The 24457-nt window shown below is 39.9% G+C and overlaps 1 protein-coding gene across 7 annotated transcripts in view; it reads left to right on the forward strand.

The window, feature by feature from the left end:
• NCKAP1 (NCK associated protein 1) overlaps window positions 1–20748 on the forward strand; it is a 45538-nt gene extending 24790 nt beyond the window's left edge. For 4 of the 7 annotated variants that reach the window (XM_033166879.1, XM_033166889.1, XM_033166854.1 and 1 more), the window contains 19 exons: window positions 1461–1593; window positions 2871–2952; window positions 3624–3682; window positions 5223–5368; window positions 6494–6626; window positions 7256–7375; window positions 7967–8106; window positions 8658–8789; window positions 10296–10514; window positions 11010–11140; window positions 11649–11746; window positions 13773–13866; window positions 14496–14578; window positions 15470–15550; window positions 16740–16851; window positions 17589–17705; window positions 18880–18989; window positions 19436–19525; window positions 19805–20748. In XM_033166879.1, the coding sequence (XP_033022770.1) occupies window positions 1461–1593; window positions 2871–2952; window positions 3624–3682; window positions 5223–5368; window positions 6494–6626; window positions 7256–7375; window positions 7967–8106; window positions 8658–8789; window positions 10296–10514; window positions 11010–11140; window positions 11649–11746; window positions 13773–13866; window positions 14496–14578; window positions 15470–15550; window positions 16740–16851; window positions 17589–17705; window positions 18880–18989; window positions 19436–19525; window positions 19805–19921 (2197 nt within the window). In that variant the 3' untranslated portion in view covers window positions 19922–20748. The remainder of the gene's footprint in view (window positions 1–1460; window positions 1594–2870; window positions 2953–3623; window positions 3683–5222; window positions 5369–6493; window positions 6627–7255; window positions 7376–7966; window positions 8107–8657; window positions 8790–10295; window positions 10515–11009; window positions 11141–11648; window positions 11747–13772; window positions 13867–14495; window positions 14579–15469; window positions 15551–16739; window positions 16852–17588; window positions 17706–18879; window positions 18990–19435; window positions 19526–19804) is intronic. The other 3 variants (XM_033166897.1, XM_033166906.1, XM_033166870.1) reach the window with 1 other exon arrangement.
• The last annotated feature ends 3709 nt before the right edge of the window (window positions 20749–24457 follow it).

The raw sequence follows: 24457 nt of genomic DNA on the forward strand, positions 1-24457 counted from the left end.
ACATTTTGGCAGGGTAGTGGTGAAAAATGTCACATTGGCCTTAGTCCAGAGAGCTTATGTAGAAGCTTCCCTAAAAAGATTTCAAACATTTTCTTTGATTCTTCACACATCTGCTGCTACACTATAGGCCTGCCTTGAAACGACATTAAAAGTGCAATCCTATACATGTCTACTTAAAAGTAAGCCCCATTTAATTCAGTGGTATTTACTCTCAGAAATGTGCATATAGGAGTGCAGGCTAAGTCTTAAAAGCAGCTTATCATTCCTGTGTGTTTGTGTGTGCAGATCACAAACAAAAGTTGCGCTGAGCGTGCAACAGTTAGTTGCATAACTCTCTAGACTGTAACCATTGGTCTGTTTCACCAAAAGCAGCAGAGTCTTGTGACTCCCCAAAGTACACCCAATAATTGGGGAATAGTTTCCTGGTGTAAATATGAAGCCCTATATAGCAAGTTGTACATTCACTTTTTCTAAATAAATAAAAAAATTGTCCAGTAGCACCTTAGAGACCAACTAAGTTTGTTCTGGGTATAAGCTTTTGTGTGCATGCACACTTCTTCAGATACTTACCTGAATCTAGATTCACCTTTTCTTTCTTTGCAAATTGTTTCTGTATTGAAACTTTACTTTTATATATAAACAAATAGTTGAATGCCTTTTTCCCAACCGGCATGTGGTTCTTCACATACATAAAGTTCCATTAGCTGATTTACGTTTACAAAATGTAGAAAATCCTGTTATCACAACAAAATAAACGAGTAGTGGCAGGCCTTTAATACTGTAGTTGTCCAAACTTGGTCTTCTAAGATAATACCTTCAAGATCAGTTTGGCGACAGTACTCCAGAATCCTGGAGGAGTGTTGCCTTCTCTTGTGGCTGTTCAGCATCCAGCAGTCTGCTCCCCAAAACAACACATACTTTTCTAATCAGAGCAGTGTAAGAGGATAGGTGCCATGCGCTTTTATTGATTGTCAGTTCTAGAGGACTTTGTCCCATAGGTTGTTTTAAAAAGTGTTTCTTTTGAACATCAAAGCATGTTGTGACCCAGCCCTTAACATTTTCTGCAAGTAGCTTCCCACCGGGCTTGAAAACAAGAGTGGTGATGTCAGCAAAACCATCCCTCTTTGTTTCCTTAATTCCACCGCTTTGCCCCCCCCTTTCTTCCAAATATATCTTTTAATAGCTGTTTTCTTTAATTATATGGGCTCACCGGGGCAAAGCTAGAGAGCCTTTTCAGTAATAAAGCGAATGTGTTTGTTTATTTACTTAATTATGGCCTTCCACATGTAGTTTCCCTGCTAGCGTTCTCTCTGTCTCACTGAAAACTTGGATATACTTAAGTAGCAAATAACCGTGATTTAAGGACCAATAAATAGCCTGAAAATGAGAATTTCACACCACTTGATATTTTTCACACATGGTTACATTAGTAAATATTATTTGTTTCTTTTGTTCCTAAGGCACATAGCAGAGCTGATTTTCTACATGGAAGAGCTCAGGGCACATGTACGAAAATATGGCCCAGTTATGCAAAGATACTATGTGCAGTACCTATCGGGCTTTGATGCGGTTGTCTTGAATGAACTTGTGCAGGTAAGTGGTGAGGCTATTGCTATAAAAAGGTTACAAGTACTGAATTAAGTACTGACTTGTTGATTTTCATCCTGAGTGAAGAAATGCTAAGAAGCTAAAATACCCTTTAAATTGTCCTGTAAGGTGTGAACTTTTATTAGGCAACCCGAAGACTAAAACAGGATATACAGGTTCCATAGAACCTACATATTTAGTACAGACACCAGTCTATCACAGATACATAGTTACTACCAATCACTGAAAAATGACTATTTTACTTTTTCATTGCCCACTAGATGGAGCTCAGATTTTATACTACACAACACATGTTCAAAATTTAAACTGTAGCTAGTAATCATCCTGTAGGGATAAAGCTGCTTGTACTGGGGAGGAAATAATCTTTTTGTTAATTTTCAGTAGCATGTAGTTAAGATGACATTGTAATGAGGGAAGGCTGTTTGAAAACATAACAGAGTCAATCAGCAACAAGTGTCTCTTCTCTGCAGTTCTCAGCCCCTTTAATTGTGTACATTATAGTATTTGTTTATTACATCTGAAAGGGCGGGGGAGCTCTTTAAAATGATCTAGCTTTCACAAATAAATATTCAGGCTCCTATTATACAGCACTCATAACTTCCATTATTTTGGACTACTGCTAAAAATGTGCTAAATTCTTGATTCCCTATCTTGAGAAACAAATTACAAGCATCATAAACTTGGTGGATTAAGTGACATTAGGTGGATTAAGTGACATTGGCACCTGTGAAATAATACTAACCCTGCTTTACAACCCTATGTCAGAAAAACAGTTTCCATACTTTAATTGCCCAAGTGGAAGTCTGAAAGTTTGTGGGCTGATTTTGAGGTGGTTCAGGGAGAAAAAGCAGGCTCTCTGTTTACAGCTGCCCTTCTTCTCACATACTTAACACTCAGTCCTCTTTCAAACATAAACTATGTGTATCTTAGTCCTACATGTGCTCCACTGGCACCATTCACTATTTATCCCGCTACTTTTTAAATTTATGTCCTTATATTTATATCCCACATTGCTTTCACTGTGGAGCCTGTGTGATATTCAGGCAGCGATAAGGCCCAGACCTACTTAAGTGGTGGCCTCATGTGCCTTCATACCATAACCTGTGATCTCACACACGGACAAGCACCAGGCTGAGGTCCAGATGGAGCTGCACAGACGTTTCCTGCCAGCCACATATCCACCTTATTGTGATGCAGTGAAAATTGTGTAGCTGGCAAAATAACTGCTATAACACAGTAGCGTCCTGGTTTCTGATTTTTAGAATCTTTCGGTATGCCCTGAAGATGAGTCCATCATTATGTCCTCTTTTGTAAACACCATGACCTCCTTAAGTGTGAAGCAAGGTAAGTTATGTATACGTAAGCTATGAACTTAAACTATGTCTGCCATAGCAAAATTGGAAATAGTATGTTTTAAGTGGGTAACATGAGGTCCTGCAGATTTTGTTGGGCCGACTCCCAGCACCTCCCAACAGCATGGGCAATAGCAGGGAAGATGGAACTTACAGTCCAAGACAATCTGCTGCCTTAGAGAGTACTAATTCCTGTACGTATTGCAGATAGATATGTAACATTCAGATCCTCTGTGCATTTCTGCATCTAGAGGACACTGCCATGTTCATGAGAGGAGCATATACGCCTTGTGAATTGCTGCCGCCTTCTGATGACATTTGGAAACCCTACATTTGCTATCCATTGGCTTGTGAAAAACTAAGGTTGCAATCCTGTATATACTTGCATGGGAGTTAATCCCATTAATTTCAGATTGGAAAGGACTGTAAGGCATGTATACTTTTGAGACTGTAATCCTACACAAGCTTACCTTGGGAATAAATTATTCTAAAAAGTGTGGGTATTTCTTCTGAGTAAATACGCATAAGACTAATCTGTAAATAAGATGCACATGTCAGCTCTCCCCACCCCTCCATTTTTTGTTGACTTTAAATATGTGTATTAAGTGGGTGAAACATTTGTCCAAATGGTTTTTTTATTTTTTATTTTTCCACATGATGCAGTTGAAGATGGGGAGGTATTTGACTTCAGAGGAATGAGGCTCGATTGGTTTAGATTACAGGTAAGAATTACTTTTGTGCACTCTTCAAAGCAATATTGCTTTCCCTGTGTTAAAGAGTAGGTCAGTTTTAAATCAAAGTGATTTAAAATAATTGATTTAAATATTTAAGTTCATGTTTTGAAATCCATGTATTTCCCAAACAGGCATTCAGGAAGGGAATGGTTCACAGTATGACCAGGGTGTTTTTCATAAACAAACAAACAAACGAAACAGCTAAAAGGAGGATAAAGCCAAGATCATAGTGGAGAAAAATATGTAGGCTGACTAGTTTTGAGTAAATTCAGTAGTAGACTACCACTGCTTTTGCTACTGCCCATAATATGAATGATGCAAAATGGTAAAGCAGGATAGATTAATTCATATGTGTTGTTCAAAAAAGGCAGGCATTGTGAAAACGAGATGAAATTTTCAAAAAACCTCTGCTGCTTTTACTTTTTAAAGTAGAATGGCACATGAAATACATGAAGTAGCATATATTAATGTACATGAAGTAGCATATATCAATGTACAAATTTAATCTGAATTGAAAACTTTTTCATAGGATAAACTTCAGCAGACGTTTTCACACACACACACACACACAAACACACAATTGTTCAAAGCAGGAGCACAGAATTACATCAAACAGCTTCAGGAAGCCTGAAATAGAGTGATAAGGATAGAAGTCTGTAATAACAAAGTTGTACGGCCAAATCAGAGTTGAGAAGGTTATGTCCTGTTCTTCAACACTTTATTACACATACTCAAAGAGAACCTTTGTAGAAAGGTCACATTGTCAGACACTAAGCCAGTCATTTTTCTTAGAAGTTGTTTTGGAGATAATGTAAAGGGCCTGGTTTTTCTCAGTTGTTCAAAGAAGTTGTAAAGGCAAACAGAGTTGGAAGAACATGCATTCCTTTTTATGCAATGCTGGATTTAGGTTTTTTTAAAAAAACAACAACAACAACAACCCACCTTCCAAAAATAAGACATTACGGTATATGCTTAAAGCTCTGTTTTTTGAAATTGGGCCCAGTAAATCTTTGGCTACAAACTATGAGGGATTTTTGAACAACCAGCCCTTTTCAAGTAACATCTGCAGCAGTAGCAAAATAGTATGGCATTACTATGCCCTGATATTGTTTTGATCCTAGTAGGGTGCCACTATGAAAATATTTACCTTTTCTTCAACAAATATAAGCAAGTTTTGTCTATAAATATGAATTTAACTCTAGCAACTGGAAAATAAGGCTTGCTTAGTGTATCCTCAAATAACCTCTTTTGTGGATCTGTACATTTTTAAAAGTCCCAGTTTCAAGAATGAGCAAATCCTCAGCATGTTCCAAAAGCAGATATGGAGGAGTAAGGCAGCTTAGAATGGGATGTACTATAAACTTGACTTGCCCCAAGCAAATTAGAACAAGCTACATTGTGTGTGTGTGTGTGTGTGTAGATTTTGCTCATTTTTAAAAAACTAATGCTTGCATTCAAATGAAGGCAGATTTTAAGATGAGAATTAGAACTTGGATAATGTGAATTGTTACCTTTTTTGTGCCAACAGGCATATACTAGTGTATCTAAGGCTTCGCTTGGCCTCGCAGACCACAGAGAACTTGGAAAGATGATGAACACAATCATTTTCCACACAAAAATGGTTGATTCCTTGGTGGAGATGTTGGTGGAAACATCTGATCTTTCTATATTTTGGTATGTTGTTTAATTTCATTCTAAAGCTTTCTCGTTGTGATTTTTCTGTTTTGCTCTTGGGGAAGAGCCAATGTGCAGTCAGCTGGAGACTGTCTTGTATTTCTCGGGTCTCCTTATGCAGCAGCAGCAGCAGCAGCAGCAAGATAACATATTATGTACAAAGGAACATTACAAATACCTATCTCTAGGATTTATGTGAAGAGAAGGTACAAATTATGAAGTGCTATGAATAAGGGGACACGAGTGGCACTGTGGGTTAAACCACAGAGCCTAGGGCTTGCTGATCAGAAGGTTGGCGGTTCGATTCCCCGCGACAGGGTGAGCTCCCGTTGCTTTGCCCCTGCTCCTGCCAACCTAGCAGTTCGAAAACATGAAGTGCAAGTAGATAAATAGGTACTGCTCCGGCGGGAAGGTAAATGGTGTTTCCGTGTGCTGCTCTGGTTCTCCAGAAGTGGCTTAGTCATGCTGGCCACATAACCCAGAAGCTGTACACCGGCTCCCTCGGCCAATAAAGCGAGATGAGTGCCGCAACCCCAGAGTCGTCCACGACTGGACCTAATGGTCTGGGGTCCTTTTACCTTTATGAATGTTTAAAATGCAGTGGGAGTAAGCTTAATGGAACTCAGTTGGGACTTGTGAGCAGATGTGTTTAGGATTGCCTGGTTAGTAAGTTCTACATGCTGTAGATGGTGGAAGTGAGTAATCCTAACCTATGCTGGGTCTTACTAGTCCTTTTGAAAATTTTAGAAGCAGCTTATACTACCCCTAAGGGTAACCTGGGGGTAGCATAATCCAACACTTTGCACCCCCCATCAAGTCATTGATTTTGCAGTGCTATAGTACACGTAGTGGGAGGATTTAATAATACATTCTTTCCCCCCTGCTTTCAGTTCCCTTGGTAATGTAAAGTGCCATGAGTGCAACTCTTTTATTATTAGGATCTGGTACAAGTGCATGTAATTGCTCAAGTTCAGTGATTGTGTGGACATAGGATAAAATTGCTGGCATTTGAATTTTTCCATGTGCTTAGTTGCATCTGTTAAATGGTTCATTGGTTTTTTTGGGAGGGGGGTTGCAATTATTTTGTCCCAGTGGAATGAAAACTTAACCTGTGTTTCTGAACAGTTTCTATAGCCGTGCTTTTGAGAAGATGTTTCAGCAGTGTTTGGAACTGCCCTCTCAGTCCAGATACTCCATTGCATTCCCACTACTTTGCACTCACTTTATGAGCTGCACCCACGAGCTGTGCCCAGAAGAGGTAAAGAACCCATAATATTCTCTTTGATATTGCTTTTCACAAGAAGAGAGTAAGGTAGAGAAACATAAGTAAATTGGGGACATGGGATAGAGAAGTATGGCAAGTAAGTTGAAATTTACAACTTGTTTCTTAACTCTGGTTTTTTAGGGAACCACATTTGGTTAAGTGGACATTCTAAGAATACACAAGTTGTATACATAATGAACAGTATCCAGTGCTCCCGTTCTGCTAGTGCAAGGGATGTGCAGATACAGAAGTGAAATTTTCCCTCCTTATCTTTCCTCTGCAGCCCCCTGTGCACCTTCAAAATCAGCTCTGGAAGGACCCTCCAGAAAAAGGGGGGGGCACAGGGGGAGAAGAAGAAACGGAAGCACTGTGGTGCCAGCAGAGCTCTACTAAAGCAGCTTTGGATACATTTGGGTTTTTTTTTAAGCAAGCTTTTTGAATCTTCAGCAAATAGATTTAGATAACTTCTGGTTGTGAGACTTGATTTATTGCTGTTCCATGGTTCATGGTTTAAATGAACTTAGTGCAAGCATGTTTCACTGATAATGATTTTTTAAAAAATGTTTTTAAGCACTATGGCAACAATTTGGGGGAAAACAAGGTTTCTGTTTTTATCTTGATAGAGACATCACATTGGGGACCGTAGCCTTTCTCTTTGTAACATGTTCCTGGATGAAATGGCTAAGCAGGCTCGGAACCTTATCACAGATATTTGCACTGAACAATGTACTCTAAGTGACCAGGTGAGAATTTAATTTTAGTCCCATTACCCTGCTGTGGCAAAGCTTCTGTGTGAGTCACTGAAATAATGCACATTCTTTGTTTAGTCCCTGCTTCCATTTCCCTCCCTTTTTTATTTTCCTTGGGTTTATTTTTAGATTGCAAGCCCCTTGGTGTAGGGCAGGCTTCCTCGAACTTGGCCCTCCAGATGTTTTTGCCCTACAACTCCCATGATCCCTAGCTAGCAGGTGAGGGATGATGGGAGCCGTATTCTCAAAACATCTGGAGGGCCGAGTTTGAGGAAGCCTGGTGTAGGGTCATCACATAAATGTGCCATCTCCTTTGTTCTTAATATATGATAAAGTTTTCTAATAAAGTTCTGTTCATAATATTTGCAATAGAAGGCTGTTCTTCTCCTGTTCTTAAGTTTAACTAGAAAGAATAGTAACTACATTGAAATCACTTCAGTTGGTATCGAGTAGTTTGCAAGTATTCGGTATATTGGAAACAAAATGAACAGTTGAAAATCAAAATGCGAAGTTCGATCTATTTAATGGTGGTTGGTTTTTGTGAACTGCAGCTCTATTTTGAAACTAACTGTTTTGTTTTTTAAGTTGCTGCCAAAGCATTGTGCCAAAACCATCAGTCAAGCAGTGAATAAAAAGTCAAAAAAACAGACGGGTAAGAAAGGAGAACCAGAAAGAGAAAAACCAGGAGTAGAAAGCATGAGAAAAAACAGGCTGGTGGTGACCAAGTGAGTCTTTTTCATCCTTATCTTCTCTTTTGAATGTTGCTTAACAGGCAGTCTAACTTCTTGAACCAATTCACTGGCATTTTGTAGATTTTTTTTTTAAATGCTCTTGTGGGTCGTATCCAGTTGATGCCATCTGCTGCAGACTGGGAATTCCTGGAAAATATATCCCTCCCAATTTCACCGACTGGTGCCTTCTATCAGTAGAGAAACACCAATTGGATGCTACCCTGTGTGTTTATATAAAAAATATGTCATGCGTTCCTATCCTACAAAACAAATTTACCTTTATGAACAGTAATCTTTTTCTGCATTCCCATTCAGCATGCTAAAAATAAATAATTGGGTGAGGTACAATAATCCTATCTTGTACGTATATGACCTATGCCATTGTTTTTAGCATAGGCAAGGGTACTATGTGGCTGTGCTTTAAAATAGCTTATATATCCTTACCCATGTTTTTTGGGTTGAGGTGGTAGGGGGCTGTAATAGTTACGGCTTTGCTTATGTGGCTTACATGTTTGTGTGCATATTTTTTGTTTTGTCTTTTGCAGTCTAGACAAACTGCACACGGCACTTTCTGAGCTCTGCTTCTCAATCAACTACGTTCCAAACATGATTGTGTGGGAACACACCTTTACCCCAAGGGAATACTTAACATCACACCTGGAAATCCGTTTCACCAAGTAAGTGGTACCAACTTGCACATTTGATACTTCGTTGTCCTGAGTACTTTTAAGAACACTTTAACCTGCTTTTCATCATGTAATCCCATTAGCACAAAATTTCCCCAGTGATAGAGCAGGTGAAACAATGTATCCCTAAAATCAGTTTAAAACTTCCATGAAGTCATCCAGAGTTCCTTATTGCAGCTGCAAACTTAAAATGAATGCCTGGGCAAAGATATATATTGTACTAATGTCAAACTCCACAGTCTCTGTGTGTTGTCTGATAGTTATCAACCACACAACAAAAGGTTTATTCTGGCACTTCCTTTGTACCACGGCAGATGCTTTTTTAGTGTTCCTCCTTCCACAGTGTCAAGATCATTTGAGGGACTACCATGTTATGGCCTAGTGCTTGTGATGTTGCTCAAATGGTGTGGGAGCAGATTCCACACTGCAAAGGTAGCTCTGTGCAATTCAAGTCTTCAAAAAGCAGTTGTGAACTAAAGAGTCAGCAGTGCTGGATTCCCAAAAAACAGACCATTCTGCCATTAAAAATATGGTTAGTTTAGTAACCCATATAAACATGTTTTTACTATTTATATCGTGACTATTTCTCAGTGTGGGTGGGTTGGTTGCTGCTGTGCCATTTTTATTTTTGTTATGTGACAATTTCTGATACAAATCTCTGAAAGCATGCTTGTGTCAGGGGCAAGCTTGTAAAAATAACTAGCAATGTTCTTTCAGCATTGAGTCTTATTTGCTAGAACTTAATAAAAGCATTCATTTTAAAAAAATTATTCTCGTCCAATATAACCAAATAATTAATCTTGAGCTGACATTGCCCTTCTTTTTCTTTTGCTCCAACTTCCAGCCAGCCTAGTGGTTGCCCATACATAACAGTTTCTACCTGCTGGTTTCAAAATCCCCAAAATTTAAGGAATCAGTCCTATTTTACAAAAAGAAAAATTGTGCATGCATAATTCAAATTATTTACATGCAATGTTGGTGAGTGGGAGATGGAAGATGAAAGATTCATATCCTGCCAGCATGTGGGAGCTTTTAGTATATTGGCCTTGCCGTTAACTGATTTAATAAGCAAATAGTAGACTTGCATCTCAAGGAAGAAGAGGAACAGATAGGAAACAAGAATTTTATAATTTCTCACAGTTATAACTGTTAGGACTAAATTGGTACAAATTTTAAACAGCAAATCTGACTTTTATACAGGTAGCAATAGTTCAATATAAGATTTCTGAATTTCCCTCCATACATCTTTCTGTACTATGGCTGTGGGGAGTAAGCTTTCTTCAGCTCCAGTTTGCAACTTTCTAACACCCAGCTGCAGTGTGCTTTCACTCTATGTTGGCAAGATAATGTAAGAAAAGTACAGGTGCCTCTTGGTGCAAATTTATCCCAAATGGTCAGTTAACACTACATGCCATTTCTGAAGAGTGATGACTCACCTTGATATTAGGCTCATGGTTCACTTCAGTAGCATTCTAATAACTTTCTTTCTTTTCAAAGGTCAATTGTTGGCATGACTATGTATAATCAAGCAACACAAGAGATCGCAAAACCTTCTGAGTTGTTAACAAGTGTGAGAGCCTACATGACAGTACTCCAATCAATAGAAAATTATGTACAGATTGACATCACAAGAGTGTTTAATAACGTCCTCCTTCAACAAACCCAGCACTTAGATAGTCATGGGGAGCCAACCATTACCAGTCTGTACACAAATTGGTAAGAATCTGAGATTTCATTCTGTACCCCTTTTGCTTTGTGAGATGAAAGTTTTCATGTGAAGAAAAAAAAAATCTGGCAGGAGGAGAGTGCCAAGGTGAAAGTGAGGCAAATTGCAGCTTTTAATCTGAGCTGTGCCCCGCTTCCCCCTGCAATTTGAAATTGACATAATATAGAAGAAAAACTGAATTGCATGCCACTTGAACAATAGATGCCAATGAGCAATAGCGTTTAGCTTTCTATTGCATACTAAAAGCAAACTACACTTTTATTTAATATGAAGTTGCTGACTATTCAAGAGAAACATCATTGAGGACTATGCAATTCTTAATACATGTGTGTTGATGTGGCTTTACGTAGACTTTCAAGATCAACTCTTGGTTACAAATCCAGTGTCAATGCAGCTTTCATCATAGGTTAAGGTGGTAAATGAAATTAATGGTAAGGAATGCTTGTAGTCTACTGTGAAAATAGATAATTGTTTCTTTCGTGAAGGTATCTGGAAACCTTGCTGAGGCAAGTCAGTAATGGCCACATAGCCTATTTCCCGGCGATGAAAGCATTTGTGAACTTGCCTACTGAAAACGAACTGACATTTAATGCAGAAGAATATTCAGACATATCAGGTGAGTTTTCCCAAGGCTCAGGGTGGGTGGAAAAGCCAAGTCTCATTTTTATACCAAACTTGGGAGACAGGAAGCAGCCCTACAAGTCCCCCTTGCTGCTTCTGACCCTCACTAATATCTAGGGAGATCTAAGGCTCTTATCAGGCCTCTTGACCTCTGGTGGTACAGGCTAAGTGGTACAGCCGCCCTGAGCCCGGTTTGGCGGGGAAGGGCGGGGTATAAATAAAAATATTATTATTATGATTATTATGATTATTATGATTATTACTAAGCTAGTTAAGACAGAGGGTTTTCATTTTTATTTTCACCTATTTAATATTCATACTGTACTGCAATACACAGCTATATTACAGATGTTGCCTCCTGAGCATTTGAAATAGGATGCTGGGAATTTAAATTGTGTGAAATGCAATAGCCCTTATAGAATGAATTAATAAAATATAGTGTGTTCATTAAATTAAGACAATATAATTGGTTTGCAGCAGAATAAATGCTTTTTTCCCCTCAGAAATGAGAGCCCTGTCAGAACTCCTTGGTCCATATGGCATGAAGTTCTTGAGTGAAAGCCTTATGTGGCACATTTCCTCACAGGTTGCTGAACTCAAGGTAACTTCCATTGCTTGTCTTTGGTCATTGCTTTTATAATTAAAACCAGAAGTTGCTTTATAGCAAGAGTACATGGCCTGAATCCAAAGAACTACTTTAGACTAGTCCAAGCATTTGTACTTGCTCATCAGAGTTTTGACCCTTTTCCTTTGAATGTGGAACACTCATGACATACTACAAACAGGCGTTTCAATTCTCCCCACACACAAAAGTCTTTTGTCATGATGTGCCATTGGTTGGAGTGTCTTTTTAAGCAATATATGTCTAAACACTCTGCGCAGAAATAGTGGGGAAGATCTTTGGATCTGCTCATATGCATTCTATTTATTTTGACTTTTTTTATGTGCATGAGCCTCAAGTCAGTTTAGATTGTATCCTGACCAGCACATAGTTTGTCCCTTGCTGTCCTGGTGAAAATCTTCAGTCATTACTTGTGTTCCTGTATGCTGCTTCTCCAGAAGAGATGACATTGGTTTGGGGGTCTCTGAATTAGCTTATAGTTTAGCTTCTAATAACAGCATCAGGAAATGGGGAAGTGTCTCTAGCTTTGGTCAGCAGGGATAGTAAACATGTGCTCCTTGGCCTAATTTTATGTGGTTAGGGGAGTCCAGCGAAAAGGATAGGGAGTTGGGGGAAGGTTAGGGGAAGAAGCCAAAACAAATGGAGTGAGTAGGGAGAGGAATGCACTTGGCAAGTGATTAATTCAGGTGTTCAGCCAGAGCAAGCTCTCCATCCTCCATGAGCCTGTTGGACAAGGAGGGAGAGATACAGAGAAGAGGGTAGTAGAATGAGGGGGGGGGAGAAAGAAGGGTTGGCCCACCCATCACCAGCTTGCAGCTCTTGAAAGGGGGAAAAGGTGCCTCACCAACACTTTGCAAGGATGATAAACTGTGCTGAGCAAAAGCTGGAGAATTACTGTAACAACATTGGCTCCTTCCATTAGCTTGCTCCCCTACAAGGCAAAGGATTCTGTGGCCCTTCCCCTGGTGTATACCACAACAGCTTTGCCTTTATGCTTCCCAGATGCTCACTCCAGCGCACAGCAAAGCAAATGTCAGCAAGCAGGTTGGAGGCACAAAGTCTGTGTCCAAACTGGACAGGGGGAAGAGAAATCCCTTTGGGATGGGCCAGACTAAGTGCTGCATTGAACTCAGGGGCTTTCAGTTGTCTGTCCTTAGTTTGCAGTGAATAAATGTAAACTCACTGGGGTTGGGGGGAGAGAAGTTTTTAATCTTGGAGTTGAGACAGTGATTAGGAGATTGGTCCAGGCCAGTCACAGAAAGTGTGTGCCTCTTCTTTATCTTGTGAGAGATAATCATCCACATGAAAACATACAGAAGGGAAATCCTAAAACGGAACAAAGAATGGCAAATCATATGCAAATTGTGTCTCACCCCCAATGTTGTTTTCATTGCACAATGTGCAAAATACATTCAAATTGTAAAAGGTAAAGGACCCCTGACAGTTAAGTCCAGTCGCAAACGACTCTGGGATGGCAATGCTCATCTCGCTTTAGTGGCCGAGGGAGCCGGCGTTTGTCCGCAGACAGTTTTGCCGGGTCATGTGGCCAGCATGACTAAGCTGCTTCTGGTGAAACCAGAGCAGTGCACAGAAATGCTGTTTACCTTCCCGCCAGAGTGATACCTATTTATCTACTTGCACTTTGATCACCCCCATCACGGGGATTCGAACCGCCGACCTTCCAATCGGCAAGCCCAAGAGGCTCTGTGGTTTAGACCACAGCCCCACCTATTCAAACTGTAGTAATCCCATTGAGCCCTGCTCAAGTTTAATGAGACAACTGGAGCAATAAGTGCTTTGTGGAGCAGAAGAGAGCCTTTATTATCACACTGTATGCTTTTTGTTTGGTGCATAGCTGGGCCTTACCTAGTATAACTAGTCAGATAATGGGAACATCTGGATTTCATGAGCTCTGCTTCCTGCTTGCCACGCTGAAATGTCCTAAAGCACCCGCTTGTTACTATACTCAGATCTATGCCTGACCTGAGATCTTGCTTCGTCTTAGAAACTTGTGGTAGAGAACGTTGAAGTGCTAACGCAAATGAGGACCAGTTTTGATAAACCAGATCAGATGGCAGCACTCTTCAAAAGATTGTCGTGTAAGTACCTACCTAGCAAGTAGTGCCGTTTTCGTTTATGCTCCTAACTGGGAATCTGCATATAGCTTGAAGCACTGGAATTGGTGGGGATAACCTAAATGTTTTAAAACTGATACGTTGCGTACTGAGGAGCTCCTTTTGGCTGGTCGCCACGTTCTCCCAGATTCTCATAATGCTCCGCCAGCAAGGAGTGAATTGGTGGATGAACGAACTATTCAATAGCTGTTGAAGCACTTTTGTAAAGGAATTAAAATTGCCTTTTGGTGCCACATAAGAAACATTATTGTGAGTTTGGTGTGCCCTTGGTACTTAATTATGCTTTCCCCCCCCCTTATGATGAGCAATGTGCCAAAAAGGTTGCTGATTAGTTGTGCTTCGTCAACAGTGGCCACTTTGATTTACTGTTAATATTAGTCTGTCTGTGGCAGATGCCATGACTGGGTGATGCTGTGACACACACACACACACACACAGAGAGAGAGAGAGAGAGAGAGAGAGAGAGAGAGAGACTGAAGCTGGTGGAGAGGCAACTATGCATGGCCTCAATCTCCCACAGACATCAAATAGGGAGAGGCAGGGAGAAAACATTCTTGTTCCTGGCATTTTCTTTTCTCTCCCCCCCCCCCCAGCTGTTGATAGTGTTTTGAAGAGGATGACCATTATCGGTGTTATCTTATCTTTCCGGTCATTGGCACAAGAAGCTCTTAGAGATGTAAGTACTGCATTTGGCATTATAACGTTTGTGTTAAACTTTTAAGCACATGCAAGCCTAAGAATAGATAAGTAAAAATAAAAAGTGGTTAAATCACTAAATACTAGCACATTCCAAGGCATATAAGATTCTGTATCTGTGGGGTAGGTGAAGTAGAAGATCTTCCCCATTACATACTCCATTCTCTGATCTATCAAAACCCCAGAAAGAGATTTTTGGAACAGATGTTGGCACCGCTAGAGATACAGAACCCCAAAGTGAAAATACGTTGGCTGTTATCTGACTGCCACCCACTTGTCACATATAAAACAGCTTCATTTGCAAAAGCCGCTAAAAGTATTCGTGCTAACCACATAAAAGACAACGCTGCAGATTGTGCAGGGGATTCATTAATTTAATTTATTGTAAATGCTTGCTTACTTCTGGATCTTTCTTAATTAGGTTTTATTGGATTTGCTGGTTTTGTAACCATATTTGTAGTGGCTTTTAGCAATACAATAAATGATCAGTTGATTGAATAAGACACAGCTTGCTTATGCTGTGGTGAAAGGATTGCAGCACTAAATACGAATAATCAAAACTTAATTGAAATTAAGTATGTTGCATACATATGCTGAAAGAATCAAACCTTTACCATTTCACTTTTTATTTTTATTTTAAAGAAAGGAAATTGATGTACAGCTGTTTTAGACCCAAAGCAATACAGTATTCAAAACTCTTGTTAGCCAGTGTTTTTCCACTCCTGCTGCAAGATTCTGGCATGATGCTTCCAGGCCTCTTAATGCATAAACTGAGGAGAGAAGGTAGAATAAATGCAACAGTCACAACATGCTGTCTTTGGAGACACAGTAGCCAAAAGTAACAGTTTTGTTGCATGCTTCTTTGTCTTAGGTCTTATCATATCACATTCCTTTCCTTGTAAGTTCAATTGAAGACTTTAAGGATCACATTCCAAGAGAGACGGATATGAAGGTAATTGCTTGTGAGAATAATGGGTGGTTGTTTTTTTTTAGTTCTTTCTAAAAATGTATATTATGCCAAAAGCAGGAATGTATAGACAGATGTAGCACTTGTATATACCGTGTTTCCCCTATTTTAAGACACCGTCTTATTTTATTCCCCCCCCCCTCAAAAAAAAAGACAGGGTGGCTTATTTTCAGGGGATGTCTTATTTTTATTACTGGTAATAAATATTGATTAAAAAGGAACAGTCGGGGCAGGACTCAGGCGAGAGGTTCCCCCCCCCCCCGCGTTTCTCACACGCTGTCTCCCTGTGCGCCAGGAACAGGCAGGGCAGAACTCAGGCGAGAGGCTTTTATTTTTTAGTGCCTCTCGCTCGCTGTCTGCAGGACTCGGACGAGAGGCTTTTTCCCCCGTGCCTCTCGCTCGCCGTCTCCCTGCGCATCAGGAACAGGTAGGAGTGGCTGAGGAGGCGACGGGGACGATGGTGGCACTACGGCTTATTTTCGGGGTACGGCTTATTTTTCGCAACTGTGAAAAAACCCTGCTATGGCTTACTTTATGACTACGTCTTAAAAAAGGGGAAACACGGTATTTCTGTAAACCTCATTAAAATGAAATTAATACAGCTTCATACTTCTGTGGTTAGTTATGATTCCAGTATTTCTCCTTTGCAAACTGCTGGGAGTCACTGGTTTATACTAAGAGCAAGTCATAAAATAAAAAGGACACGGCAGTTCAGAGGGAGTAATTCAAAAAGTGTTTCTAACAATTTAGTTTTTGAGTTGATCAGCATCCATTCTCTAAATGGATTATGAAACTCTTTTGCACTTTAGGCCTCAGAACCTAGTCTTGGTAGACACAATATGGCAGCATTAATTTAATGCATTATATGCTTTGGCTTAACAAAGTTTTCTGTTTGTGCAGTTTGAGAGCGTGTTGGAATCTTATAAAGTTGCTGTTGAATATGGTTTCGGAGAGTATACAAGTTTTTGGCAGAGGGGCGTGTGAGAGAGATGACAGCCAGCTAGCAGAAGTGGCGCTGATGGAGCTTTTCACTATAGGCTAGGTGTATAGCTGCCACCAAAGGTTCTTCCATGGTTCCGTTCTCATGTGTAATTTAATGTAAACACTGAAAAGATTTTACAATGTCTGCTCTGACAAATTCCACAAAATTATTCTGGCCTTTTTCACTCTGCAGTACCTTTCTCTCTCTCAGGTTGCAATGAATGTATATGAGCTCTCATCAGCTGCGGGACTGCCTTGTGAGATAGATCCTGCTCTGGTTGTAGCACTTTCTTCTCAAAAATCAGGTATGCTGCTGCATAACGTTTTTGGATACTGGCTGTGTTTGCATGTAATGCTAAGCCAGTGGTATGCATGTGCCATGTCATGTGATGTGGGGTGGGGCTTACCTCCCCCCCCCCAATATTTTATTCAAGTTGGCCCAGGAATGTGAAATACTGGTATAGAAACTCTACTTTAGAGGAGTAGCACTCATTTATGAACAGCTCTCAATTGGTGGCCATGCTGAGCTATTTCCTATGTGCAGACATTCAAAAGGAAGCCTGAAATAACTTTGCTGACCACTGGAGTTAAGAGGAAAGAAACCTCTTATAATTGCAATTTGTCATTAGGGTACTTTTGATTGAGCTATAAAATCTTTGAATAGCTGCTAAGATAAATGTTCTTCTAGGAATTAAAAAAAATGCATCCTATTTTTCTTAAGTTACGTTTTCCTTCCCTGAAAATGTGTTGGGGTATGATTTATACAGAGTGATAGCTGATTTATACAGAGTGATAGCTGTTGCGGAAGAGTATTGGTTATGCCACACTTGGTGGAATTGTTGTTGTTGTTGTTGTTTCTACCCCACCCACCTGGCTGAGTTTCCCCAACTACTCTAAAGTACTGGTCTTTATTAGCTCAAACAAAATAACACAGAATTTGGCTCAGAAACATTACCAATGCTGTGAATGGATGAAGTATTAGTTTAGGTGTTTTGAACCCACCCAGTTATAATGGATCTCCTAAATTTGTGTTTCTTTTCAGAAAACATTAGTCCAGAGGAAGAATATAAAATTGCCTGCCTTCTGATGGTCTTTGTGGCTGTCTCCTTACCAACCTTGGCCAGTAATGTGATGTCTCAATACAGTCCTGCCATTGAAGGTAATATTCAGACAAACTGGTGTGAAAATTTGCTCTGGGGGGAGGGGGAAAATTATATTAAATGTTCATCTGGAATATTTATTTGCTTTCATTTTATGATATTGGTGTTTGGTCCTTTTTGGTGTTGAATAGTACATCAATTTTATATCTCACAATGGTTGCTTTGAAAGAGGAAATAAAAATCTCTCACCTCAAGTCATACCTTGGTTCTAGGGATCCTTACCAAGAATGTGTTCTACCCGTTGCACATAAATGTCCTATTGATTAGGAAATGTTAAAACTTGACTGGAGGCTTTTGGGGGCACAGGAACAATGATGAGTACTATTTGGAAGTCATATTGAAACTAGTTTTCATACTAGATATTTGCATTAGAAGCATTCATAATTCTCATATTCCTATGCTAGGTACCATGTTGCCCCGTCTTTACTTGAATACACACCGTTCTGTTTGCACCTAGCAGGATTCAGGTCTTCAGACCAGAATTTTGGAACTGATAAATTAAGAAGAAAACCAGAATTCAGTCTCTGAAACAGATTTTGGAATAAATGTAGCCCCGCTTTATGAGTTTCCTGGAAATTGTTTGTTATGGAATCGTTTGTATAACGATTCCACGATTCCCATTGTTTCCTATCGAAACATTTCTAATGCGAGATTTGTCCCCTCTGTTCCGTCCCTCTCTCCATGGTTTCTTCTTGAAATGGCTGCAGCCAATCAGCAAAAGAGAGGCGGGGGGGGGGAATGATTTGCCCAATCTCTCCTGTCCCTGATTTGTTTAATTTTTCGTGCTTTCTGTGCCATCTGATATCCCTCCCTCTTTCCATGGTTTCTGTCTCAAAATGGCTGCCACCAACCAACACACACAAAAAGGAAGTAAGAAAGTTGGCTGTTCGAATAAGTGAATTTGTGGATATTTTTTCAAGTGTGAATAAGTGAATTTTTGGATATTGACCGTGCAGATAGCAGGACCTAAGTGTAATGTCTTTTACTCTATGCAAAAGGTTCTTAAAGATTTTTACTTCCTCCTTGTTAAATGAAGATTGTCCATGTTATATTTGAAAGTTAATCCCTTGCTTAACTTAACTCTGCTGCTATTCAAACAACACGTTCCATTCAGCTAAAACGTTCAGAGTGTGAGTGAAGCTAAAGTAATATCACAAATGTGTTTTTGTTTAGGTCACTGCAACAATATCCATTGCCTGGCCAAAGCAATCAACCAGATTGCTGCAGCTTTATTTACCATTCACAAGGGAAGCATTGAAGACCGTCTCAAAGAATTCTTGGCTGTATGTACAGTTTTTATTTTGGGCTGACCTGGTCCAGAAATCATTCGTTTCCACCAAGGCTTTCAGCTGTACTGCGATTAACATTTACAACCTTAACTTTGTATTTCAAGCCAACAACATTATGGTGGCTTTTCCTATATGGTAGTGATTGCAACAATGTAAAGGATTTGAGTCAATATTGTAAGCATGTGTGAACTTTGTCTTGCAGAGTAACTGAGTCTGATTAGGGATTCCATGACACAAATTGAGCTATACAATTGGTCTGTCCTGTTCATTTCATTGTTGTGGGATGCTCCACATCCATAACCCCATTGCATTATCTAACATTACAGATGGTGTCATGTTAAATCTTATATCTGAAATTGCATGTGTCGTGAAATTAAAATGATTTTTAAAGTGTCTTTAGATTAGTAGAAAACTTAATTGCTATTTGTGATTTTTTTTAGCTTGCATCTTCTAGTCTACTGAAAATCGGTCAGGAGACAGACAAAACCACTACAAGGAACAGAGAATCTGTTTACCTACTGCTAGACATGGTAAGCTCTCATTCCAGTGATTGTTCCAAAAGTTTTATCCTAGGCAAAAGAGGCTTTGAGAAGCACGCTGTGTGGAATTCAACAAATGGTCAAAATACTGTTGGGCAGCATAGCAGAACAATTACTTTATAAAACAAAAACCATGCAACGCTTTTGAACCCTACTCTTTTGAGCCTGTCTGTATTTCCTTCTGCTCCTTGCTGGTAGCTTGTCATTTTAGCAGCATCGGGATTTCCACTCCTTACCAGGTTTCTGATGCGATCTCTCCTCTCACTTTAGATTGTCCAGGAGTCTCCATTCCTGACCATGGATCTTCTGGAGTCTTGCTTTCCGTATGTCTTGCTCCGAAATGCATACCATGCTGTGTACAAACAAAGTGTCACATCGTCTGCCTGAATATCTGCTTTAACTGGAGACAACCTAAGCACGCATCTATGTTGCCTCAGTTTTACTTGTGTAAACTGTGGAGCTGTTTTACTTTATGGCCTGGCAAAGAGTTTTGTGGATTATAAACTTTTTCCCAATACAGTTGTATTTCTGACCAGTGGTTTCTTAATATGGTTGTACTACAATATAAGCTTGGCTGATTTTAGGTTGCACATTTTGCTGATTTGTTTTACTTTTTATTTTAGAATAATCATAATTATGTTTAAAAAGAGAAATACTATTTCAACTATGTTTTTTCATATCCAATCGTGCAGGAATCATAATGGCTTGTTTATTTCCAGGAAGAACTCTATTTAGTGATTATTTTAGTGTTCCTAGCTTTCATCTGTGTGTAAATTATTTCATATAGGGAGAGTTACAATCTGTACCTATTGTTCTTATCAGAAATAAGACTTGGATGTGCATTTCTGTGAATGACAACATTTCTACTTTTTTTTCTTTTTGAAACACTCACCCAAATTAATGACTGATGCTATCTAATATTAAAAATTGTTGTAAGGCTGCTTAGACAGCAGTCTTCTCCATACAATCTTAAACAGCAGCAAGTGGTTTTGTTTGTATAAAGCTTACATAGTGGAATTTTTTAAAGACTAATTTCCATGGTGCCCCGTTGGCATTAACACTACATTGTACCCTGCTGTATAATAAACGTTCTTAATGCATTTATCAAATGTTGATAAAATGTTAGCCCTTTAACCACTTTTTATATGTTTTAAATTTTTGAAATTCAAGTGTACCTTCCATTACATACAATAAACACTACACTGTATTACGTGCTGGTGACTTTCCTTGGGTTTTTTGCTAAGTTGACTATTGAAAATTCAGTGTTCTAAGCGTCGAGCAACGTGTGTTGACTCAGTCTACAGATTGTTAAATATCCATGTTCGACCCATTTTTGGTTCTTCATCAGTACTGTCTAATCACATTAAAATTTGCTTTACCTTAATGGCTGTCACCTAACCGGCTTAAAAATCAATAGGCTTACAAACATCTCACTGCTGGCTTGCTATCTATGTCTTTCCATATTTTTTCGGTGGGCTGAGACATCACTTTGACATGACTCCACCCATTTTTTGGCATAGGTTCATCCTTCTATTGTCACCAAACTTGACGTGAGGGTTCCTAAAGGTGTCTGGTGTGTCAGGTCCAAACTCACAAATTATACTATCCATTTTAAAAACACAATATATTTTTTGGCTTCTGAAGATTCCTGTGCAGCACTAGGCACTCCCTGCTAACATATTATTAAAGGGAAAGGCTCCTGTTGACTCCTGCAGAATGTAATGATACTTTAGTGTCTAAATCCACTTGGGTTAACTCACCTTACTGCATATTACAGAAAATGAGAGCGTGCAAACATAATCTGTAAATAAAGATGAAATCACTCACTGAAGAAAAAAAAATCAAGTCAACATTCCTTAGGAACTAGTAGCTTGGTGGTTGTGGTGACACACTGTCCCATAGTATCTATTCCATTCCTTCTGCCTATTCATGGTCTCACTGTTCACACCATCTTACCTCTCACCCCTCCCCTTTCCAATTTGCCACTACCCCAGTTCTTGCGGGGGCAAAAAAATTAAAAAAGGTTTGACGGGTAGATAGGAATTCTGGTTTGGATTATATTTGAGAGACTAATGGTTTACCCAAGCAGAAATGTTAGCAATGCAGTTGGAGATGTTAGACCATGTGAAATGGGAAGTGGAAACTGGAGAATTTGTATTGAAAGATGTAACAGTTTGAGATTTTCCTGGGGAAGAGTGCAAAGACAATAGAAAATAACATCCAGTTTCCAGTAATAAAAAATAATATTCCGTATCCAACTCACTCTACAGTTCTTCTAGAACATTGCCTGGTCAGGATGACCCACACAGTAGATGCAGTGTCAGTGGAGAAATTTATAAACTGAAATTAATAGTGAAATGGCAGGATATGAAAAGGGATTTGGAACTGCTGCTGAAGAACTGGCTCTGATGATAGTCATAAATTAAGGATTGTGCTCCCAAGTGAAGCCCACCTCAGCCTTTTCCTTGTGATTCAGTAAATGTGTGAGCTGTTTTTTATTTAATTGAGAATGCATGTTGCCAATGTCCTTGAATCTGGTATGTTTGTTAAGATTCCAGTTTTATTGCGGTGGTGGCTTCAGTGTATTTCGTAAATCATCATGGGTATAGAGACAAGGAGTTTCTTTCTCTCTTTCAAAAATGCAATGGATATTCTCCCTCAGTAGGGATTATCTATTCAGAACATGTGAGATTCAGGTCCAGAGGGTAGCGAGGTTCTTAAAATTTATGCTCTCCTCGCACACACTTCATTCCAGCCACTGTTGAGGTGCTTTAAACATCAACACCAACTTGAGTGCAGCATTGACTCTCTTAGGGGACTCATTTAGGGCAAGATGGAACAAGAACTGACCCAAATAAGAATGGACACTGCCATTCCATATAGGAGTTTTAAGTGCCCAAGCAATTCTTGATAAATCCTGGAGAATCCTTCTAAAAGGAATTTCTAAATCTTACGGTTATGGAGAAAACACAGGCATGTCAGCCTGTCTTGAAACCTCAGAAATGTGCTCCAGATGGTTTCCTACTGAAAATGAAGGACTGTAGACAGACTCAGTGGCTTATACAGCATCACTGAAGTATTGTACATTTACCATCACTGACCTGACATATTGCCTGTTATTAATTAACTGCCCTTCACCCTCAAGTCCCCAGACAGGTTCCAACAATTAAAACTAATCCTCATGCAATTTTTTTAAAAGTAAAAACCCTATCCATTCACAAATGTTGCAGATCTACTAATTTAAAAGCTAAAATCTATATATTGTGATATAATCTGCTCTGGATTGCAATTTAACACACTTTAACCATGAGACTGATGATGGTTTGTATGTTTTGCAATCTCTTCTCCCCATTTGATGTGATGTCATTCTCCTCCATCTCTGTCATTGGTTGTGACTTGAGTATTGACACAAAGGGGTTCAGTTAAGTTTGAATTAATAACAAAGGCATTATTCACCTCCTCTGAAGGAGAGTGGAGTTGGACTTACTGTGATAGCTACTGGCCATGATGGCTACAAACATCTTTTGCGTTCAGAGGCAGTAGGTCTCAATTAGCAGAGGGGTGGGAATGGGAAGAAGCCATTTGCCTTCATGTCTTGTGGGCTTCCTGTGGGCATTTTGTTGGCCACTATGGGAAATCCTGCTAGGCTTCTCTTTATGTTCTTAATTTTGATGAGAGTTATGAGGTGCAAGTCTGGGGTGTAGGGTAGCCATGGAACAAGTAGAGAACAATGGAGAAGATTTGAGGGCATCAGATGAGCTAGTTGGCACCCTATTCTCCATACAACTTACAGATAATTTAACATACCTCAAGTTTCTCCACACATTGCACAGCCCCTTAACTCACTTGCACCAGTCCAAGAGATGCCCCATGCTGTTTCCTATCATAACTGAAATCCTTAGTGGCACGGAGAAGTTACATAGCTTCTCCATGCCACTAAGCTTAGCTGGAGACTTGAAAGCTTCTAATCTATTGTGTTGAAGCACCTGGTTTCCCAAGATGACATCAGATGACACAGTAGGGCACTCACAGCCCTAGCACATGCAGCAACCAGGTGACGGCAACCATCACATAACAGACCCTCCAAGTGTCCCTATTTTCCAGGGATGGTCCTGGGTTTACGGAAGCCAGCCCAGTTTCTGATCTGATCCCGGAACTGTCCCGCTTTTCCTTAAAGGTAAAGGTACCCCTGATGATTAGGTCCAGTCGCAGACGACTCTGGGGTTGCGCGCTCATCTTGCTCTATAGGCCGGGGTAGCCGGCGTTTATCCGCAGACGGCTTCCGGGTCATGTGGCCAGCATCACTAAGCTGCTTCTGGTGAACCAGAGCAGGGCACGGAAACGCCGTTTACCTTCCCACTGGAGCGGTACCTATTTATCTACTTGCACTTGGCGTGCTTTCGAACTGCTGGGTGGACAGGAGCTGGGACCGAACAACGGAAGCTCACCCCTTCACAGGGATTTCAACCGCCAACCTTCTGATCGGAAAGCCCTAGGCTCTGTGGTTTAGACCACAGCGCACCCGTGTCTCCTGCTTTAGGACGTCCCTATTTCCATTGGAGAAATGTTGGAGGGTATGCATAAAATAACACAGAAACTTAAACTCACTTGTAGAAGGCCCCAGGTTCCATTAATAACATTTTAAAGTAGGGCTGGGAATGTCCCCTGGCCAAAACCGTAGAGAGCTTCTGCCAGTCAGTAAGCAATACTCAGCTAGATTAACCAATGGAGTCTAACTCTTATTAGTTAGCTTCGTGTCGTGACGTGGCATTGATGTCGGAGACAGCTATTCAAAAGGGGGGGGGGAGAAGAAAAAACCTTTTAAATTCCACATGGAAGCCAAGAGGAGAAGCTGGCAAAAACCACAGAAGGCAACTGGAGAAATGCAGTAATAAAAAAAAGAACTGCGGAGTCAGGATTTAT

This window comes from Lacerta agilis, chromosome 1, assembly GCF_009819535.1.
Source record: "Lacerta agilis isolate rLacAgi1 chromosome 1, rLacAgi1.pri, whole genome shotgun sequence".
Taxonomy (NCBI): domain Eukaryota; kingdom Metazoa; phylum Chordata; class Lepidosauria; order Squamata; family Lacertidae; genus Lacerta; species Lacerta agilis.